General features: G+C 54.5%; 1 protein-coding gene and 1 long non-coding RNA gene across 2 annotated transcripts in view; one reads left to right on the top strand and one right to left on the bottom strand.

Moving 5' to 3' along the window:
• LOC128821200 (zinc finger protein 208-like) overlaps positions 1-22914 on the top strand; it is a 1118338-nt gene that overhangs the window by 1009248 nt on the left and 86176 nt on the right. Inside the window, exon 16 of the mRNA XM_054002161.1 lies at positions 3084-3090. Coding sequence (XP_053858136.1) covers positions 3084-3090 — 7 coding nt within the window. The remainder of the gene's footprint in view (positions 1-3083; positions 3091-22914) is intronic.
• LOC128821219 (uncharacterized) lies at positions 11166-12978 on the bottom strand. The gene is made up of 3 exons (XR_008441047.1): positions 12883-12978; positions 12657-12775; positions 11166-11254 (listed from the first exon to the last, which is right to left on the bottom strand). It is a non-coding gene; the product is annotated as an uncharacterized LOC128821219 (long non-coding RNA).

The following is a 22914-nucleotide window of genomic DNA, read 5'->3' on the forward strand; positions in this document are numbered from 1 at the left end:
TTCCTGCCTGCCTTCCTGCCTTCCTTCCTGCCTTCCTTCCTTCCTTCCTGCCTTCCTTCCTGCCTGCCTGCCTGCCTTCCTGCCTGCCTGCCTTCCTGCCTTCCTTCCTGCCTGCCTTCCTGCCTGCCTGCCTTCCTGCCTGCCTGCCTGCCTTCCTGCCTGCCTTCCTGCCTTCCTGCCTTCCTGCCTTCCTTCCTGCCTGCCTTCCTGCCTGCCTGCCTTCCTGCCTGCCTGCCTGCCTTCCTGCCTGCCTTCCTGCCTTCCTGCCTTCCTGCCTTCCTGCCTGCCTTCCTGCCTGCCTGCCTGCCTCCCTTCCTGCCTTCCTGCTTGCCTTCCTGCCTGCCTTCCTGCCTGCCTTCCTGCTTGCCTTCCTGCCTGCCTTCCTGCCTGCCTTCCTGCCTTCCTGCCTGCCTGCCTTCCTGCCTGCCTGCCTGCCTTCCTTTCCTGCCTTCCTGCCTGCCTTCCTGCCTTCCCGCCTGCCTTCCCTCCCACCTTCCCTCCTTCCCTGCCGGTGCTGGCTGGGAGGGGATCACTGCCCTGCCGGAGCCCACAGCTCCTCCTGTCTGTGATCATAACTACACCAAAGGGGACAACCAGTACTTGGCGGGTTGGAAACTTCTGTTATCGTGCTGTTGATTGTGCCAATGTATTCCAGAAATGAACTGTTTTTCCTTTTCCCATATTTTTGCTAAGAAGCCCTGTAATTTCAAAGGTATAATAATTTGGAGGGAAGGGGTCATCTTTCCATTGCAGGAAGATTCCTGCCTTCCTTGGCAGACATCTGTCTTTTAAACCAGGACAGGGACAGCAGAAAATACTGACTTTCTATTCCTTGGTTCTGTTTGACCTCACAATGGCAAAAGGCTACCTGAGGCACCAGCAGCCCTGGAGTTCACACCCTGAAGAGGCTGCTGTGGCAGACCATGAGTGAGGGATGCTTTCATGTTCCAGTGCTCCATTTTGGAACGCACAGATGCCCCACGCTGGGTCCAAGCCCAGGGAACACTCACCAGAGGAGATGTCCTTGAAGTCGAGCTTATTGAGGTCAAAGTGTGAACTCGGTCCGGTGACACACCCCCTGCCATGGCGAGGACAGAGGAGGAAAGGGCTTGGTTAAAGGGAATTACAGCAAGGAGGAAAGGGCTTGGTTAAAGGGAATTACAGCAAAGAGGAAAGGGCTTGGTTAAAGGGAATTACAGCAAAGAGGAAATGGCTTGGTTAAAGGGAATTACAGCAAAGAGGAAATGGCTTGGTTAAAGGGAATTACAGCAAAGAGGAAAGGGCTTGGTTAAAGGGAATTACAGCAAAGTGTTGGCTGTCGTGGCTCGGGGGTGTAAAATCTGGTGTCAGGGCAGGTTTCAAATCAACACACCGCCATGTGCTCAGCACAGTGCCCCTGTGGACAGGAGGCAGCTAAAGCCAAGTGGGAGCAGCCAACAGCCACTGATGGGGCTTTGGGCACAGGGCAGGCAGGAAAAGCCCCCGGGTTGCTGGTGGTCCCATGAAGGACCCTCAACACACACCCAGACATGGCTCCGTGCCTCAGTTTACCCATCTCTAACGTGATGGACATAAAGGTGTCCCCACAAACTTCCGTAACCAGCCTTTCCTGCTTTGCTGCTTCCTAGCTGGAACTGGTTCTCCCATGGAGGAGCTTCTCAGGAGATTTTGACCCACACGATCATTGCAGAGTTTTGAGACATGAGGCAGGGGAGCCCCAAACACCCTCTGAAAAGAGCAGCAACAGTTCTACACAGTGGGCAGATGAACCCTCGAGGAAAGGACCAGCTTGTCAGCAGTGCAGCAGCTGGCACAGCCAAGAGCAATAGCTTAAACAGCCAAACAAGGGTGTCCTGCATCTAGCACACCACCTCACGTGTCTTTGAACTCAGCAGACAGGCTCCAGAAGTCACCAACATCCACTGAAATCAGCACTTGAAGCTGCACAACACCCACGAGTTTCTTTCATGGCTGATGCCAATCAATGCCCACTGTGCCTTTTGGTTAAAAATCAAGAACTGTGCCTTCTGTTGTATTCCCAGGACTGCCACTGGCTCTGCTCTACACCTCTCAACAAGAGCCCCCCGCCCTTGCTCAAGGAGAAAGCTGCTTATGTCATAAAATCCCATGACCAATCTGGGGGAGGGACAGAGGAGAATCAGTTATTTGATGCTGAAAGGTTCCCTCTTGATTTCCAAAGTAAAAAAGCAGCACTTTTCCTCCAAAAACCAAGCCAGCATACTTGTTTCTCTACTGTGGGCAAACCTACTGACCACTTTTCTCTTGCTAAGGAATAACTTTCTTGTTCTTTTTAATCCATCTCCCTTATCTCATTGGTATAATCCAGTGCAGATTGCTTTCATTTCTTTACTGCCTTGACCCAGTGCCTCCCAACAGCAGCAGCCTAGCTCCAAAGCTCCAGAGCAGCCAGCATCAGCTCTCCTGCTTACCCTACATGATCCCAGCAGCACATGGCTCAGGCTAGCAGGGACAAGCCCTCATGTGCTGTGGTCCTGAGCACTGAGCTCTGCCTCCCCTATTATCAGCCCTTCTCCCTTCTGCTGGGCCAGGATTATCTCTTCACAGGATCACAGAATAATGAGGTTGGAAGAGACCTCTAAGATCGTCAAGTCCAACCTATGCCCTAGCACCTCAACTCGACTATAGCACCAAGTGCCACGTCCAGTCTTTTTTTAAACACATCCAGAGATGGTGACTCCACCACCTCTCTGGGAAGACAATTCCAGTATTTTATTATTCTTTCAGTGGAAATTTTTTCCTAATATCCAACCTGTACCTTCCCTGACTTGAGCTTGACTCTGTGTCCTCTTGTTCTGCCCGTTGCTGCCCGGTGGAAGAGACCGACCCCCAGCTGTCTACAGCCTCCCTTCAGGAAGTTGTAGAGAGCAATAAGGTCACCTCTTGCCATGGCACCAGCCCGTGGGATGACGCCCAAGTCCTTGGGACAGTTCCCAGTCTCCCACATCAGCCCTTTCCCGGCTGTGGAAAGGATCTAGTGCTCTGCTAGAGCACTCTGCACAGGAGCTGGGAGCACGGCTTGTGCCCCACAGCATGGCTGTGAGAGGTGAGGTGAGGCTGTGCTGCCCATCTGGGATGGATTATTAACGGGAATTCTTACAAACACTGCTGCTGGTGCAGAATCACCCAGGCTGGCCCATCTCCAAAGCCCTGGGGACCTTGCTGGCTGTTCAGGGGGGACATCTCAGAGCAGCTACTGCCCAAAGCTGATCCATCCCACTGCCTGCCATGGTCCAAGGCAGAGGGAGATCCCTGCAGGGAGGAGTCCTTCCAGCTCCAGGTTACCCACACAGGGCAGGAGGCATCCTCACACTAAGGCAATTCCAGGATCAAAGCAGAAATTAAGACCTCAGGAAACACCTGCACAACCTGCTCTGCTCAACCCCAAAATGAGGAAGGTGGGGGATGTCCCAGAGACAGCCACAGATGTGCCCACCAAGCTCTCAGAGCCCTTACATGATAGTCAGGATTGCAGACGTAGGAGATCCAGCCACACTGAACTGGAATTCTTCCTCAAACCTCCCCAGCACGGTGGCACTGAAGGAGACCTGGATCGTCTGGGTCCCACCTGGTGCAATGATGCCCTCCTCGGGTGCAAACTTGAAGCAGAAGCCCACGTTTGCAGTTGAACGGATATAGGTGAAGGGAGCATCAATAGCTCCTTGGTTAATCAGCTTCACCTGCAGCAGCAAGAAAGCAAAAGGGAAATAGATGTGGACTCTTCCCTTCTCGTCAGTTATTGTCTAATGATGCAATTCACACCCAGAAAAGGCAGACGATGCTTTGTGCTGCTGAATGGCAGAAGCAACAAAAAAATACAAGAGGACAAGTTCTGCCTTTGGGTTTCCAAGCAAAGCCGCGGTAACTCCACGTAAGTGGAGTCCATAACCCCGGGGTTGTCCCATGGACACAGAGCACTCCACCTCTATTCAGCATCACCAAGCTCATTCAGACCTGGCCCTGAGAGCAATGTGGGGTGATTGCAGCTGCGTAGTGAATCACCACAGAGCTGCTGCTGCCCCAGCCAGCACAGCTCCAGCAGTGCCATCTACTCATTCACCTTTTCCCATGTCATGAAAACAATACATTGATTATCAGGGATCAGCATCTAAATGTATAGACAGCATCATCTTTGGTAGGAAAGTTCAGCATGTCTTTCCCTTCCACAGCCAAGCTTTTGAAAGTGTCTGGCATGATGCAGTGCCTCATTTTCTACCTCTTTCAGTTGCTCTCCCTTTGGTTTTTGTTGTGGTTTTTTTTTTTTTTTGTTTGTTTTGTTTTGTTTGTTTCTGTGGTTTTTTTTTTTTTTTCCAAACTCGACACTATTGGTGGGGAGGCAAATAGGTAGAAAAATCCTTTGCTTTATTCCCAGGAGCACTTTTCTCTCTCCAGAGTCAGAGATGCACCAAGGTGAAGTGTGGTGAGGGACTGGTCAGCAAGGGAAAGAACTCCCAAGCCCTTTGCAAGGGCCAGCACTGAGCCAGGAGGCTGGATGGCTTTCCTGTGGCTTCCAGGAATAAGCAGGAGACACTTGACTGGAAGCTGTTGGCAGTGGAGTGAAGCTCAAACACAGCCAGGTTGTTCCAGCTGCTTCTGAACAGCCCAGTACAAAGGTGCCTTGTGTCTGGCCCTGCCACAAAAGCCTCTGAACGTGCAAATTTTTGACCTAGTGCTGATTTCATATGCCAAGGGGTTGTTCTGCAGGAAGCCTCCCAGCTGATCCCCCAAGAAGGGACTGGGGCTTCATGAACAACAGACGCACCTTTCAGACGGCCCCAGATTTGACCAGTGCATCAAATATTCCCTGCTCACAACTGCCCAGCTTGGCAGGAATTCCACAGCTCCACCAGGCTTGCTGCTGCCTCAGGAGCCATCAGGATCCATCCCAAGCCCTGCTGCTCACCTCATAAACGCGGGGGGTGTTGACAGGAACGTTCCCAAAGTTCAGTGCACGACAGCTGAGTTCAACCAAAGGTCCGTGGCCTTCCCCTGTGAGGCACAGGGGCAGCCTCCTCTCACAGCCTAGGGAGAGATGTGAGATGTCCATTTCAGCACAATAATTCCCTCTGTTACACTGCATTTTCCAGGCTGCCTCCGTGCTAGTCCCTGACTCTGAGCTGGATGCAACCAGCTCCTGATGCTGCAGGAGAAGATATGGACCCTTCTGTTCCCTCAGGAGATATCCCTTGGGGCTGACTTGCAATTTCTAACCCATTCCTTGGGCTGGTTTCCAATCTTAGCCACCAGTCTGCTGAGTTTCAAACATCTCTGATCTCCTGTAGTGACAGGCCAAGGAGGCACGGGTATCAATTGAAAGAAAATAAATTTTTTACTGTGAGGGTGGTGAGACACTCGAGCAGGTTTCCCAGGGGCTTTGTGGAGGTTCCAGCCCTGCAAGTGTTCCAAGGCAGGCTGGATGGGCCTGGAGCTCCCTGATCTAGTGGGAGGTGTCCCTGCCCAGAGGCCTTTGAGGTCCATTCCGTCCTGAACTTACTATGATTCTGTGGTTTCCTTCCCATGCACTTAGAGGAGCTTTGAAATCCACTCAGTGCAGGCACAGAGCTCATAAGGAGTTTGGCAATTGCCAAACTACCCGGCCCAGTAGCACACGACTTTGTTGCCAAAGTCCTCAACTTCTGGCACTCAGCACTGTGTTTCATTTCCACAGACTGAGCTGCAAGGTGACAATTCCCAGACAGGGCCAGAAGCGGGTGCTGGCCAAGGGTGCTCCTTCTGCAAACACCCTGGGCTCAGCGGGGCTCAGCCACCTCTGCTCTGGCGGTGTCTGGGCAGTGGGAGTGATCCAGGGTCAGGGAGCCCATTTCTAACTCAGCTCCCACCACCTGATGATGGATCCATGCCAAATGGACCCGTCCTGGAGGTCAGTGGCCATGGGGGGGCTTAGTGCTTGCTCACTAAAGCTGTTCTGCTCTGTAGCTCTTTGGCTTTTGAGGAAAAGCTGGCAAAGCCATGGCATGAAAACCTCTCCCTGCACTGCCTGGGTTGTTCTGGGATCAGTAACCCAGACAGGGGTGTTCTGAGCCCTGGGCCTGGAGACTCCCTGGAAGCTGCAGGGCCAGTGGGGTGTGCCAGCACTGCCCTGCTGACCAGGGACTCTTCCCAGCAGTTACAGGGGAGCCCAGTGGGCTCAGGCTTGCACCATGGCTGCACTGAGGGTGAGAGAAGCAGGGGAAAGGAGCTGTACCTGAGATGCTGCAGTAAGCCACACTTTGGTACTCCAGTTCCTCTAGGGGTTTGAAGGTCACCTTGATTTTAGCCGAACAATTCGGCCCAATTACTCCCTCCTAAAGCAGAAAGGGACAGCAAAACATTTCTCTTCAAACTGCGCATTTCTTGTTTTCCACCACAGCCCTGCAAGCCTTTATTTAGAGCATCGGTGATGAGTGAACAACACAAGGAGCCCAAGGAAACACTCCAAAGCCAGCTCAGCACACCGCTGGGAGCTCTCAGTGCTCAGCTGATCAGCTCTCACTCTCCACAATATTGCTACTGCTCTGACACAAGCCCTTGGTCACATCATGCTGCTGTCAGCTGCAGTGGGATGTAACTGCCACTGCGCACTCATGGCTCTTCACAAGAAGAGAACATGATCCCCTTCCTTGGAAATAAAAATATTAGTTGAACCTGTTTTGAAAGAAAGCAGAGGTGGGGATTATTCTGGGGTTTACTCCAAGGTGAGAAGGGATTTTGCACTGTGCAGACACCAGGCATTCATCGTCTCTCACAATGCCAGTACTCAGAATCAGGGCTCTGGATGATGGGAGGATGTGGTGGTTTGCTTGCACAAACAGAAAAGGAAAAGGTTTTCTTGTCCCTGTGTGCAGGAGAACTCAAAAGGCCCATTTAAACCTTCCAGCCTTGTGTCCAGGCTCACAGAGGACACTGGAAGGGACACTCAGAAACAGTGCAAGGCGTGGTTACAGGAGGGGATTGGCATTTCTGTGATTAACCTTGGGCTGAATTTGGCCTCCTTTTCCCAGCCAACCGTGGCAAGCTTGAGGTCAGTATGTGAACAGCCAACACCCTCTGCTGAACACCCAACTCCAGCACCCTCTGCTGAGCCCCAGGCACCACGTGTCGGGGGAGCCCCTGCCTACAATAACTGCTCCCTGTGGACACGGCAAGGACACCCACGGAGCGCCCTTGAGCTCGAGCCCTGGCAGCAGAGCTCGGCTTTGTCAGGCTCCCAGCCCTGCCCAGAGCCTGCAGGGCAGAAGTGCTTTTAGCAGCCAGCTCTGCAGCTGCACCAGAACTCCATGTCCTCCCTCCCAGCACATTGGGCCAGCTGAGCATCTGCCGAGTGACCGCATCTGGGGGGGTGGGAGAAGGAGGAGGAGGAGGGAGGAGGAGGAGGAGGAGGAGGAGGAGGAGGAGGAGGAGGAGGAGGATGAGGAGGAGGACGAGGACGAGGAGGACGAGGAGGAGGAGGAGGAGGAGGAGGAGGAGGAGGAGGACAAGGACGAGGATGAGGACGAGGACGAGGAGGACGAGGAGGATGAGGAGGACGAGGAGGACGAGGACGAGGAGGACGAGGACAAGGACGAGGACGAGGAGGACGAGGACGAGGAGGAGGAGGAGGAGGAGGACGAGGACAAGGACGAGGACGAGGACGAGAAGGACGAGGAGGATGAGGAGGACGAGGACGAGGAGGACGAGGACAAGGACAAGGAGGAGGACGAGGAGGTGGAGGAGGAGGTGGAGGATGAGGACGAGGACGAGAAGGATGAGGAGGACGAGGAGGATGAGGACGAGGACGAGGAGGACGAGGAGGAGGAGGACGAGGAGGAGGAGGACGAGGAGGAGGAGGACGAGGAGGACGAGGAGGACGAGGAGGACGAGGAGGACGAGGAGGACGAGGAGGACGAGGAGGACGAGGAGGACGAGGACGAGGATGAGGACAAGGACGAGGAGGAAGAGGAGGAGGAGGAGGAAGAGGAGGAGGAGGAGGAAGAGGAGGAGGAGGAAAACGGGGTTCTCAGCTATCACTTACCACTGGCTCAATGGAAAAAATGTCATCGGAGAACAGCATGGGGTCTTCTTGCACCTTTGCTATCTCCTCCGGGACCGTGTTGCTCGGGAGGGCAGTGTAATCTTCACAAGAGCCCTTCTCCTTCTCTGTTTTTTCCTCCTCCGTCAAATCTTCCGGCCACATCTCTGTCCATGGCTGAAGAAAACGACACTGCCTGCAGCCACAGGAGAGACAAGGCCAGCAGATTGTTTAATAAGCCACATATTTGCAGAGGGAAGTGTGAGTGCAGGAGGGCAAAGCACTTGGGGAGGAGCAGCAGCAGCTCCCCAGCAAGGGCTGACCCCAAGCCATGAGGGTCCCACATGGATCAGAGGATAACTTGCTGTTCACTGGCACAGCAGGTAGTTTTACTCCACACTTGCAAGCTCGGGAGAGGTTTCCAAAGCCAGGGTCCCTCAAGAGAACCTCCTGGCTCAAAGCCTCTGCCAAAACTGAGGGAGAATCCACCAGGCACTTCAAGTGGCTTTTCCTACCACTGAGCTGCTCGGGGGAGGCAGATAAAGATCATGGAGCAGGACTTCCCTGGCAAGGGGAGAGGAAGCTGGGTTGCAGCTACGTCTTACCAGCATCACTCTTTGTTTCTTCCATTTTGGACCTGCCCTGTTCCCCACTCTGCCTTTCACAAGAGCATCCCAATGGAAATTGATGAATTCAGGCACCGCACCCCTTCAGTGACATTCAAGGCTTTATGCATGAAAACAGAGGCTCTGAGAGGGGAAGGGACTTTGTTGTGCAGGAGGGAGACAGCAAACTCCTGGAGAGGCCTTCTCATGATCCAGAGCTTTTTGGGTCCCATCCCAGTGCATGGTAGCAGAATGTCCTGAGAGGGAAATCCTGCACTACCTCCTCTCATAAAAAAAGTCCTCTCTGCTCTGAGATCTCAAAAGCTGCTCTGACAGCAGAACACTGGCCTTGAACCATGCCTAAGACTGGAAGTAAGGAGGAACAAAATGTCCTGGTGGCAGTCTAGGACACAAACTGGCATGAAAACAGATGTAATTGGAAAAAAAAAAAACCACAAAACCAAAACCAGGTTGAAGTTTACTTTGGGGAAACCTAGTTGCTTCTGAGGGGAAAGTGGATCACCTGGGGTCCGGGCTGAGGCAGGGAAGTGGGAAAAAATGGAAATAAACAGCCCAGGGAAGTAGGCAGAGAAGGGCATGGGGTTTTTTGTTAACACGCAGAGCTTGTATGGAAGTCAGAGACTGGATGAGGAGATAGAGAACAGTGGAAAACCAAGAAGCCCAGGGCACTAAAGGACCCTCTCACCAGCCATACAGGTGGGCAAGGGTCCATCTCCTGGTCCTTTGCAGGCAATGCAAAATGGCTCTGGGACTGCAAGCGACCTGGCCCGCAGCAACCAGGGGCTTGGCAGTTTTGGCCCAGCAGTTTTGGCCTGGTGTTTTTTCAGTTTTTGCGTGGCAGTTGGCACAAGCAGGCTGAGCAGAAAGGGTGCAGCCACCCACCCTCCTTGTGTAGTGGGTTGTGTCTTTCTGCTGGTTGCGAGGTGCTCGCCTTTTTTTTTTTTTTCTTTTTCTTTCTTTCTTCTTTCAGCTTTTTTTTTTTTTTTTCCCAGCTATGGTTTACAAATGATGAAAAGCCATTGCTGCTGCTGCTGCTGCCAGCAGGAGTGCACTAAGTCAAACGGAACCCCCCAGGAAGGACGCAGCTGTCCAGGCCCCTGGCTGCAGGGAGGGTCTGAGCCTGGTGTTAATACCAGAGGAAATGCAAAAGACACCTGCGTGTGGTGTGGGCAGCTGAATGATCTGCTCTGCCCGGTGGCAGAGCTTAAGGAAGAAGTGGAAAGGCTGAGGAGCATTAGGGAGAGCGACACAGAAATAAACTGGTGGAGTTACAGCCGTCCAACCCTGAGAGAAGCTCAGCAGGAGCCAGAGGAGCCCTGCCCTTCTTGGCATCAGGCAGAAGGAGGAGACCTAGGAGACAGTGGGGAATGGAAATGGGTCTCTGCTGGGGAGGTCATAAAATTCCGTCCTGACCCCCACCACCTACCCAGGTGCCCTGACAGAATAGGTATGAGGCTTGGCTCCAGAGGCTCTGCCAGATGACACTACAGAAAAAATTCTGCCTGGAGAGTCTCCCAGCTGCACTTGCTCTGTCACACAGGTCACAGCCTCAAGCATTAAGAGGAAAAGAAGGGTAGTGCTAGTAGGTGACTCCCTTCTAAGGGGAGCTGAGGGCCCTGTAGATCGACTGGATCCATTCCACAGGGCAGTCTGCTGCCTCCCTGGGGTCCAGGTACAGCAGGGATATCACCAGGAAGTTCCCTAATGACTAAATGAACTTCATCTCTTCACCACTGTCTGGGCTACAGTGACCGTGAAAGAACAGAGTTCTCAATATTCGGTGAAACAAGGAGGGGCATCAACAAAACTTCCACTCTGGACTTCTGGAGGGCAGATTTGGCCTGTTCAAGAGACTGATTTGGCAAGAACCCTGGGAAACAGCCCTTAAAGACAAAGGGGTCCAGGAAGGATGGACATACTTCAAGAAAGAAGTCTTGAAGGCACAGGAACAGACTGTCCCTGTGTGCTGAAAGGCGAGCTGACAGGGAAGACAACCAGCCTGGATGGGCAAGGAGCTTCTGAAGGAACTAAGGGGAAAAAAGAGGGTGTATCACCTTTGGAAAGAGGGTGAGCTGTTGAAGGATGTTGCCAGGCCATGGAGGAAGAAGATCAGAGAGGCAAAAGCCCAATGAGAACTTGAGGAAATCCAGTCATTGCAACCAACCTTTCCTTCCCAAAATGCCATCCTTGGTTGGAGTAGAAGTGGAACTGGAATGCTAAGTGCTGAGCTCCTGAAGCCAGCAGGGACACACACCTGAGAGCCAGGCATGGTTTCCTTGGCCTAAAGCACTCAAAAGCACCAACACCCCCCTGAGGCCACACGTCAGTTTTAGCCGTGGGCCGTGTATCTCACTGAAATGGATCTGTCAGACCAACCTCCTCTTCTCTTTATTCTCCTCTTCCTCAGTAGGAAAAGCCTTCCACTGGAAGTGAGCCGTGACGTTACTCCTGTTTTTAATGAACATGGTAGCGTGGTTGGACATGGTGATGAAAGTCGTCTCAACCTCCACGAAATTTGTGCTCAACCCAACACGGACAGCTCCAGCTTCTCCGTGGAGCTCTGTGTGGATAGTTTCTTCACCTGGAACAAAGCAAAGGGGAGTCTTTGCTCAGCTCAGTTGTTGATGGAAGCACAAGGACCAGAGCAAACTGCAGGTCACAGAAGAAAGTGTCACAGCTTTTAGCTGAATGAGCAGTTCCATGGATCAGTACATTTATCACATCCTGACAGCTCTGGGGGTACAGCGTGAGGATGTCCTGGGCACCTCCTTAAACACCTGATTTCTGAGAGTGTTTTTTGCAGATTTGACCCCAAGCTGACAGTACGTACAGTGAGATTTGTCAATGTGCTCCAGTGACCCACTCAGATCACCGGGATTTCTGCATCAAAGTCCTTCAGGTGACGCTGAGGAGCCCAGTTCAGTCCTGGCTTGCCCAGGGTCTGCCCTGGGCATCCCACGAGACTCCTGTCTCTCCTGATCCCTTGCATCCCTTCTTGCTGACCAGCAAATACACCTGGGGGCATGTGGGCAGCAAAAGGAGGCCCAGAGGAACAAGTGGAGTGACAGCCCACAGCAGGAGGGGACACAGGTGAGGAAACACAACCAGCCTGGCTCTGCAATATGACAAACTACTACAAAATGAACACCGTGAAAATCATCATCATCTCCCTGTCCAAACCCACAGCTGCATCAGTCGTGAAATATTTTATATTGTTCTGATCCCAAAACCCAAGCTGGAGCATTGCAAATTAAATAAAAAAGGGACAAAGCAAAGATTAATAAGTACAGAACAGCTTCGACATGAAGACTGAATGGGATTCCTCAGTCTAGAAATCAAATGTGAGATAGATGTGAGAGGTTTGCAACAGCTTGAACGGCCTGGGAAATGGGGACGAGGAAAAATTTGTCTTGATTTGTCACCAAACAGGAACTCGAGGGCCTGGAAATGTTATTAGACAGAAACTAAATATATGTGGAAGGGCAACATAGAAAAAGGGTCTGCAACAAGCCAGTGGAGAAGCAGCATACGGGACAGAGGTGTGCAAGAAACACATTGCACTGGAGAGAGTCTGATGGAAACCTCACACCTCGCATACAGCACTGCCCAGGAATAAAACAAAACTTCACCCAGGCACAGCCTCACGGTCGTGCAGAATCAGGGTTCCTCCTTCCTCCACTCAGCAACTCCCAGCAAAACAGGAGTGCAAAAATCTTAGCCCTGTTAGAGGGGATCCACTTTATCAAGCCCCTAAACACCAAGGGGCTTGATAAACACAACAGAACAGTTGATCAAACAACAGAGAACAGTTATCAACACAACAGTTGCTAACACAACAGAAAACTCTGTTTTCTTTGGGGTAAAGCTGGAACAGGGGAGGGACCTCTGGAGGGAATGGAGGGGGATGGGACAATCCCCATGGGATGGGACGGGGAGCGATGGTGGAGAAGTGTCCTGTGCCCCGTGCAGGGCCCAGCACTCACCGGTGTTGCAGCACAGCCACCCGGAATGGTCACCGGTCGTCAGCGGGTGAAATCCCACTGTCACCCGCATGCTGTCGCCAGCGCCCAGAGTTCCCGTGGTCGGAACCACGGAGAAAGGACTGCAACACAAAGAGAGGGCAGCAGCTGCCACGCTCTGCTTCCTTTTGTTGCTCTTTCCCAGCCCTGTTATCACCCAAAGGTGTTTTGCACAAGGACAGATCCTCACCTCTGGGTGCTCAGCTGGTAATGAGCTGCCCGGTTACCGACATTGCGAACCAGCAGAGTCTTCTGGGTGCTGTACTTGACCGGACAGGCCGAGAAGTCCAGCTGCTCAGGGAAGGTCAGGATAGTTCGGCCACCAATGGCCCGAATTGGCACAACTATCCTTTCGCTTTCAGTTATGCAGACGAGCTGGTGGGAATAATCCTGCAGGAAAAGAAACTAGCTCAGCACAGGACATTTAGTGCCATCCCCATGGCAGAAGAAAAACCGTTTCCTATAACCCTTCAAGGGCATCAGTTTACCTATTCCACCCTAAAATGAACACTAAGTTCTACTAATATGTCGCATTTTAAAGGCACCAGTGCACTTTGCAAAACCTATCTCAGTGGCATTAAGCTCTTGTGTCACTTGGGTCATCCAGAGAACTGCCCTAGGCCACCATAATTTTTACTCTAAATTTTAATGATGTTAAATAATTCCTAAGTCCCTTCTAAGGAACATGGAGCTAGGGAACACAGGACATTCCTCTTTAGGTTTCTATATTCCCACTGTTTGAGAATAGGACAAAGTGTTAAACTGACTCTAAGCAGCAAAAAGAAGATGAGGAAACAGCTGCACCCAAAAAGCTCCTGCACCTCTGGCCTGGTGTAGAAACATCAGTTGGCTCAGAACTGCCCTCTACCTTTGCCTCTCCAACCGAGTCAGGAGAAGAACAGCGCTAAGAGGTGGCAGCATGCTGTTGGAAAGAGCCTCTGTTTTCCTGCAAGGCTTCCTCCCTTCCATGCCATGTCCTAAACCCTTCTGTATGAACAAGCCTCCGGATCACAGCACTGAGATGGCACTTGCCAGGGCCCCAGCACCGCTGTTCAAACCTCCACACAAAAGCACCTTTGGCAGGGAACGGCTGCCAGGTGACAGAGCCACCAGAGTGACAGGCATGAAGACAGAGGCACAGCAGTGTCACTGCTCTGGGCTCACAGCTCTGCCTGCAGGTTGCGCCTGACCTACACGAGCTCTTTCATGCCGTCGTGTCCACTCGGCAGCCGCTCGAGTGACCTGGCCAGGTGACACGACGACGGTGGAAATCACTGCCTTCGGTTCCCTGCAGGGTTTTCCAGGAGTGCCTCCAGAGGAGTGACCGGACGGCTAACCCACTGAAGGATGAGGCTGACTCTCTTTGGGGGTGAACGTCGGGGTTTTATTAGAAATTCCAGGAGCTCCATCAAAACTCAACAGAAGCCAACCAACGAGAGCCCCGAGAGGGACTCTGCAACAGTTTATAAAGGGGGGAGTGGAAGGGGAGAACAACCAATGGGGTAGAACTGGGGAGTGGCTTTCAAGGGGATGGATAGGGATAACAACCTATTAGGGGAAAGTAGGAGAGGGGTCCCTGGTACTGATCCAATCACTCGACGCTCCTGATGGAAGTTTCTGGGTGGTGGGAATGGGCTGCCGAGTGATGGACAGGGCACCAGGGAGGGGACTCAGGAATGACTCAGCAGTTCTGCTGAGTCAAGGGGCAGGCTTAGGGAGGAGTGACAGGGGTTGAACCAAAGGGATATGGGGGAGTAACAGGGACGAACCATTCTTAGAACATAGGCAAGAACAACAGTATAACCAAACATAATAAAACACAATACAACAAATCAGCAATCAAGCAATCAGTGCAGGACTGCTTCTGATGCCTTGAATCAAGAAGCCAGAGAAGAACAGCAAGCCAAGAGAAGAGAAAAATGGGGAGCCAGGAAAAAGGACCAAGAAGACCTTTTCAAAAGTAGATGAAAAAGAAGATCACTTAAGAAAGGTCATTATTTTTGCTTCCAAGATCTGTACCATCTAGATAGGGCCAGACTTGCTCAAATTATCCTGAATGACAGAGAGTGTTTGTCCTGTGAACTCCCACCTGCTCTTTGGGCATTTGTTTCCTCTTCAGTTTCATTGGATTGAGGCAGTGACCTTTTCAGAGAGTGGGGAGGAGCTCTCACAACTCCCCTAACCCCATCCCTGCACAACACTCAGAACTCCCAGCAAGGAGATGTCCCTGCTGTGTGAGTCCAAGAGAGGCAAGAAAGGAACGTTGTAGCAAGAGTGAGGTGCACAGAAATGTGTCCAAGTTTTCCTTCTCTCTGTTCATCAGCATTTGTTTTCTCGGTCTGGGCTCACAGGCCCCTCCAGACAAGAAAACAGAGGGATCTCCTTGACAGAGCCTCAGCAGTGGGGCATCTTCAGTCCAGGGAGCTCCAGACCCCAAGGGACCTTTGTGGCCCTGACTCCAGTGCTGCCTGCAGGGCTGGATCTGCGCCCACACAGGAGACGAGAGAGAACAGCTGGCTTGGAACCTCTTCTAGCTGGGACCAGCCGTGTCTCTCAAGGCTTTGGGCAGAGCTTGAGCTTCCCCCCACCAACATGCCCAGGTGCCCAAGGGCAGGTTGGTGAGAGCAGCACAGGTGAGTGCCCAGCCTGACAGAAGGAATTGCTGTGGCAAAGGGAAAGGGAGAGAACACACGCTCCGGGCTTCAGCTGCACATTGGTTTAACTTGGCTCCGGTGGCACAGCCAGGCAAGAGCCTGAGGCAACACACGGCGTTCCCTACTGCACCAGGACAGCCCCTACCAACAGGAGCAGGGCACAAAGAGGTGGGGAGGGGGTCTGCAGCTTCACAGCGCTGCTGGACAACAGGGGCAGGGAGAGGAGGGACGCGAGGGGAATTTCCAGCCTTAACACAGCCCCAGTGGCTACTTACAGTAAAAGACTTCAGCATTTCCCTGGACCAAGGACGAGGTGTCGGTGTCTTTTTTGGGAATCCAGAAGCCATTTTGAAGGGAGGATATCCCAGATGAGCGACAAAGCCTCAACGAAACTGGAAGGAGCAACAATGGAACTCTCAAAATCCAGAACCCAATTCCTGGCAGATTCAAGGCATATACTGGTGCTAAAAATTTTATAGCATTTGAAAGTAGCTAAATGCTTGTTTGGTGTAAGTAGCTAGTATGGTCAGGCCTCTAGTTGGGCTTTACTTGAACTATATGGCTATGTTGTGCAATTCAGAGATGGATCCTACTGAAACCAGGAGCTAAAAATCTGAACATTAATAATAGTTAGAAGAGACCAAGCTCTCAGGACTCCTGTGCAGAGACCAATGCTCTGCGTGTTCAGGACTCCTTTGCAGAGACAAATGCTCTGCGTGTTCAGGAATCCTGTGCAGAGACCAATGCTCTGCGTTTTGAGGAATCCTTTGCAGAGACCAATGCTCTGCGTGTTCAGGAATCCTTTGCAGAGACAAATGCTCTGCGTGTTCAGGAATCCTGTGCAGAGACCAATGCTCTGCGTTTTGAGGAATCCTTTGCAGAGACCAATGCTCTGCGTTTTGAGGAATCCTGTGCAGAGACCAATGCTCTGCGTTTTGAGGAATCCCTTGCAGAGACCAATGCTCTGCGTTTTGAGGAATCCTTTGCAGAGACCAATGCTCTGCGTGTTCAGGAATCCTTTGCAGAGACCAATGCTCTGCGAACAATTCGCTTTGAATGGCGAGTGTAGCCGCCTGCACGAGCCCAGGCTGGCACAAGCAGCCAGGAGCGCGGTCTGTGGCCACTGAGCTGTTCCGCAGCACAGCAGCCCCGCACGTCACAGCCGCCGCCGCCGCCGCGTTCGCGGTTACCAGGCACCCACGGCACCCGATCGTCGGGGCCGGGCGGGGCCGGGCCGGGCGGGGCCGGGCCGAGCCGCAGCGATTTTCAAAGGCGATTCTCACTTGAGCTACTGACTTGACTTTGGTGCTTTCTAAAGAGTTTTTCTCCAAGTATTTAGGAAAGCTTCAAATGTGGTGATAAAGGCACCCCTGGCAGGCCTATCCATTGCTCTTGGGGTAGCACTAGTATTCTACCCTGGCTGGAACACCAGGAGGGGCTGAGGGAGCTGGGAAAGGGGCTCAGCCTGGAAAAAAGGAGGCTCAGGGGGGACCTTCTGGCTCTGCACTACTCCCTGACAGGAGGGGACAGGAGGGTGCTGCGAGTTCAGGAGGCGCCGGAGCGGCGTGGCTCCCACTGTCCCCTCTTCCACAACTCCCTACAACTCCCTTCTACCTCTCCACGTCCCTGCCCCCCCCCCCCCCCCCATTTCTGTGACCCTGAGACCCCCCTGCACTCCCATTCCTGAGAACTGAGACGTCCTTTTACCCCTTTGCCCGGCCGGCACTGAGACGCCCCTGTCCCTCGGCTGTGCCCTGTCCCTCAGCTGTCCCCTGTCCGTGTCCCTCAGCTGTCCCCTGTCCCTCGGCTGTCCCCTGTCCCTCGGCTCTGTGGGCTGGGGGTGGCAGCAGGACCCGGGGCAGCCCTGGGGGAGAACAGCCCTGAGCCCCAGCTCAGCCAGTTCCCCCAGTTCCCCCCAGGTCACGCCCAGCCACTTTCAGTTAAACTCACTATGTTCCCAGTATCATCCTGGTCACTCCCAGTATGATTCCAGTTGCTCTCAGCGGCCCCTAGCATAGACCCAGTCACTCCAGGTATGATCCCAGTCTTCCCCAGTATGGTCCCAATCAATCCCAGTTGCCCCCAGCGTAGACTCAGTCACTCCCAGTTGCTCTCAGTGGGTTCCCAGTCACCCCCAGTACAGTTACAGACATTCCCAGTACATCCCAGATGACCTCAGCATACTCCTAGTCATTCCCAGTCACATCTACTCAGCCCAGTAAGGTTCCAGTTTCCAGCAGTATGATCCCAGTCACTCTCAGCCACTCCCAATCAATCCGGGTTGGTGCCACTATGATCCCTGTTGCCCCAGTTCTGATCCTGCTGGGTCCCAGTGTGCTCTGATCCTGCTCCCTGTGGCTCCCAGTCCTGGGTGCGGTGTGTCCCGCTGTATCCCGGTGTCCCAGTCCATCCCAGCCTGTCCCAGTCCACACCGGTCCCTTCCCAGCAGCCACTGCCATTTCCCAGATCCTGCCCCTCCCACCCCTGGAGCTGCAGCCGGACGCCCCCCAAGATGCTGCCGGGGCTCGGGGGCTTCGTGTTGGGCTTCGTCTGCTGGGCTGGGGCTCAGCTTCCCCTGCGGGAGAAGGGGAGGAGGGTCCGGGGGTCGTGTCCCCCCTGGGAGCGCGTCTGACTCCCCCATGTCCCCCCATGCCGGGGTCACCCCCTTTTCTCTCCCCAGAGTCCTGCCCCAGCTCCTGCTCCCCTCTGGGAGCGGCTTCGGGGAGCCCCCCTGGGACCCCGTTGGAATCCCCATTCCTGGGGTCCTGCGGGACCCCCCCGCAGCTCCTTCCCCACTTCCAGGACCCCCTGTACCCCCTTATCCTGCCCTGACATCCCCTGCACTCCCTTTGCCGGCTCTCCTCCTCTGGCAGCCCCTGGATCCCCCGTTTCCCTGACTCCGGCCACCCCCGGACCCCCATTCCCGGCCAGCCCGGGGCACCTCACCCCCAGGCCTCCCTTTGCTGGGAAACCCGGCCTGGGCACGGGGCTCTGCAGCCGCTCTGGGATCTGTGATCGCCCCAAGGAAAGGAAGAGAAGAGCGAGAGGCACAGAAGGGAATCGCCAGCCAGGGATCGCAGTCCCAGCGCCCGCTCCTGCTCCGCCGGGGCTGGGAGCCGCAGCCGCAGGAAAAAATGGATCCGCGTGTAATAAACTGTGGTAACTTGTTTGTTCATCAAAAGAATTAGAATATTAAAGGAGGAAATATAAAAATTAAAGTATAAGGGACTAGCCTGCTTGTTAGGAGATAGGGGAGAACAATAAAAAAGCAACTGCTACAAACCACAAGGCTATAGGCATATTGCAAAACCGCAAGATTACAAGTATGATTAATCACCATATAGGGGGCTTTTCGTAGCTTTTTTGCAGACACAGGCTAAGGATGTCGGGGGATGGCCGGAGCTGATTATGAAATCAGCGACCACCAGGCAACGGCCACCGGACTAGACAACGTAGGAGTGCTCCGGGTACGCCCATCACTGTCCGGAGCCGATTGTGAAATCAGCGATCACCTGCCTCGACACAACGCAGAAACGACGCAGAGAGATGCTCAAGCTACGCCCACCGCTATCGCAAGAGACACGAATGAAGAAACCTCCAAGAAACTATAAAAGAGACTGAATAAGGGAGTGGGGTGTGGGGCACTGCAGTGTGGGACACTGCAGGAGGGGCGGTTTGGAGACCCCTACCCACCCAGCGCTGTTTTGCTTGCTACTGCTTGCTGTAATTAATAAAATTCTAATTGACCTTAAAAAGGCTGAATCAAATTATTCGCCTCAATTTATCACACGCGGATGGCGGGGCTTGCCCCGCTTCGGGCCGAAGCCGGCGGGTTCCAGGCAGGCTTGGAGCGCAGGGCCCGGCAGCTGAGCCCAGCCCGGCCCGGGGGTCCCGCAGGGAGCGGCCGAGGAGCTGCCGGGGGATGCCAGGAGGGGATCCCGGGGAATTCTCTGGAATTCCCCCGTCCCCTCCCCCCTCGCTCCCTCGGGCACTTTTGCTTCGGCCTTTCCCGCCCTGCGCCGCCGGGATCTGCCCGGTGCCCGGTGACGTCATTGCAGCCTCGGGCTGCCATTGGCGGGCAGCAAAGAGCGGCGCCAATGGCGGGGCCGGAGGCGGCTCTGGGGGCGGGGCCGCAGCGGAGCAGAGCGATGGCTCCAGCGCTGGGGCTGGGGGCGCTCCTGGGGCTCCGGGGGGGGGCGGCGAGAGGTGAGAGGGACCCCCGGCACCGGGACTCTTTGATCGCCCGTTCCGGAGCACCGAGGGGCCCCTGAACCCCCATTCCTGGGCGCCGCCATCCCCCCCGCACCCCCATTCCCGGCGTGGGTTCCACCCTGCACCCCCTTATCCGGCACCAACAACCCCTGCACCCCCTTCCCGGCCATCCCGCCTCTCTCAGCCCCCAGAGCCCCCTTTTCCTTCGCCCACAGACCGCCTGGACCCCTATTCCTGCCTTTCCCAGCACCCAGCCCCTGCTTTCCTCAACACCGAAAACACCCGGGACCCCTAGTCCCAGCCATCCTGGGTTTTCGCACCTTTTGCTGGGAATGGGGACACCGTGGAGCTCCCTTTCCTGGATACAGGAAGCCCCTTAACCCCGCCCGTGCCACCTCTACCCACCCCAGCCTCCCCTTTTCTTAATCCTGGAACCCCCAGACCCCGTTCCCAGCTCTCCCGTCCCCCCTTTCCTTCTCCCGTGACCCCCCAGCCCCTAAATCTCCGTGTCCCCCCAGTTCTCCTGGCCCTGCGTTCTCTGCCCGTGGCGCTGTCGGAGCCCGGCCCGGGGTTCCCCCAGTTCGTGTCCATGGGGTCCCTGGATGGGATCCCCTCCCAGCGCCGCCGCAGCGAGCGGGGCCGGGCGGAGCCGCGGCCGCCGGGGGTGGCGGCCGGAGCCGAGCCGGGATCTCGGCATCGCCAGAGCCGGCACAACGAGCGGGGGCTTCTCCTCCCCCTGCCCGGTGGCTGTGGGCGAATCTCAACAGAGGCAGAATCTTGGCTGAGCTGGCCCAGCCCGGGGCTGCTCCTGGGGCCTGGCGGATCCTGGCTCGGCCTGGGCGAGCAGCAGGGCGAGCCTTAGAAGTAACAGGGCAAGATGTTGGCAGCTGCAGCCGCTAACACCTCGGCCCCGCGGCCTCTCCTCCCCCTGCCCGGCAGCTGATGGGGCCTGGTGGGCTCCCCAGGAAGGAGCCCAGCCTGCGGCAGGGGCCACCTGGCCCGTCCCAGGCCAAGACGGGCGCCAGGCTGGCCAGTTATCTCTTTGCACCTGGAAAACAAAGAGGGATTTCCCAGGATTTTTCCTTTTTTACATGCATGTTCACAGAGGCTTATCAGCTTTCTCAGGGCTTTAACAGATTGTCAATTCTCAAAGCTCATTACTGATTGCTTTTTGTGTCAGACATGGAGGAAACTGCTAGCAGCTTCTCTTTGCATTTCTTCCATAAGCGCCTCCCATGCAAAACCACCCCACCATAGGAACAGGGGGCTGGAGAAGGTTGCCATGGAAACTGACCATAGCAACAGGGGGCTGGTGATGTTTGCCTAGGAAGGAACCGAGTTGCCACAGGCCCGCAGAGGGGTTCCATGGGGACTTCCCAAGAGTCTCCAGGCTGTTCAAGAACTGGAATGTCACAGGCAGAGACAGGGGCTCCATGGAGACCTCCCAGGGCCTTCTGGAGATGGTAAAGAGCCGTGTGGTCAGAGGCAGTCACAGCCATTCCATGGTGACATCCCAGGGCACCTTGGGTTGCAAAGGCACCGATCTGTCACAGGCACTCACGGGGGCTCCACGGTGACATCCCAGGAGTCCCCAGGCTGCCAAAGAGCCGGGATGTCCCAGACTGGCACAGGAGTTCCTGTCATGGACAGAGTGGGAGCTTCAGTAAAAGCTTTGTTTCTTTATTGGAGAAACTCCTGCTGAGTCATGAGGTGGAAAAATGGCTTTCATTTTGGTTACAGGTATCTCCTCTAACTCATCACTGTCTTTTTCCACAGGGCAGAATCCAATGCCCAGCCACAGCCAATGTCCAACAGCAGCTCCATCAGCCACTTCCTCCTGCTGGCACTGGCAGACACGTGGCTGCTGCAGCTCCTGCACTTCTGCCTCTCCCTGGCCATCTCCCTGGCTGCCCTCCTGGGCAACGGCCTCATCATCAGCGCCGGAGCCTGCGGCCACCACCTGCACACGCCCATGTTCTTCTTCCTGCTCAACCTGGCCCTCAGCCACCTGGGCTCCATCTGCACCGCTGTCCCCAAAGCCATGCACAATTCCCTCTGGGACACCAGGACCAGCTCCTATACAGGATGTGCAGTCCAACTATTTTTTTTTGTCTTTTTCATTTCAGCAGAGTTCTCCCTTCTTACCATCATGTGCTATGACTGCTACATGCCCATCTGCAAAGCTCTGCACTACGGGACCCTCCTGGGCAGCAGAGCTTGTGCCCACATGGCAGCAGCTGCCTGGGCCAGTGGCTTTCTCTTTTCACTGCTGCACCCAGCCAATACATTTTCCCTGCCCCTGTGCCAGGACAATGCCCTAGGCCAGTTCTTCTGTGAAATCCCTCAGATCCTCAAGCTCATGTGCTCCACATCCTATCTCAGGGAACTTGGGTTCATTGCAGTTAGTGCCTGTTTAGGACTCGGATGTTTTGTGTTTATTGTTTTCTCCTATGTGCAGATCCTCAGCGCCATGCTGAGGATCCCCTCTGAGCAGGGAGGGCACAAAGCCTTTTCCACCTGCCTCCCTCACCTGGCCATGCTCTCCTTGTTTGTCACCACTGGCACATTTGTCTCCCTGAAGCCTCTCTCCATCTCCTCCCCATGCATGGAACTGGCACTGTCAGTTCTGTACTCGGTGGTGCCTCCAGCCCTGAACCCCCTCATCTACAGCCTGAGGAACCAGGAGCTCAAGGCTGCAGTGTGGAGATGGATGACTGGAGGATTTCAGGATCATTAAAGTGCTGGCAAATCAATTGTAATAAACTCTAAATCACTTGGAATAAAAGTAATCTTTGATACTTCTTGTTGGTTTGGTTGTGGGGTTTTTTTACCTTTATATTAGTTTTCACCTATTGTCCACAAAGAAAAGCCATTCCTTGTGACATTTCTCATTTTGTTTCTCTCCCCCTTCCCTGTAGCCACAGACTGTGTCAATGAGGGGCTGGGCTCATGGTGGCTTTAAAGGAACTCAAGGATCTCCCAGCAAAGTTTTTTGCAGAGATGCCCCTTTTGTTGCCTTCTCTAGAGCTGCAGCAGCAATGTCTGTGTGCAGAGCTGGGGGCAGATCAGTGCTGGCACAGCAGCTGTGCCCAGCAGCAGCAGCACTTGGTGGTGCCAGTGCTGCTCCTGTGCCACTGCCCGGCTGCCCTGGTGGCCCTGGTGTTGCTGCAGGGCCTGAGTGCTCTCGGGGCCGGGCACAGTCCTGGGGGTGGCAGTGCCAGGGCTGCAGCAGGGACAGGCCATGGGCACTGCTGGGGCAGTGCTGACGCCTCAGGCCAGGGTCTGGGGACTCCAGGCTCCTTTGCCCAGGCTCTCTCAAGGACACGGCCAGGCCAATGCTCAACAGAGAAAAACCC

This window comes from Vidua macroura, chromosome 36 (genome assembly GCF_024509145.1).
Source record: "Vidua macroura isolate BioBank_ID:100142 chromosome 36, ASM2450914v1, whole genome shotgun sequence".
Classification (NCBI taxonomy): Eukaryota; Metazoa; Chordata; class Aves; order Passeriformes; family Viduidae; genus Vidua; species Vidua macroura.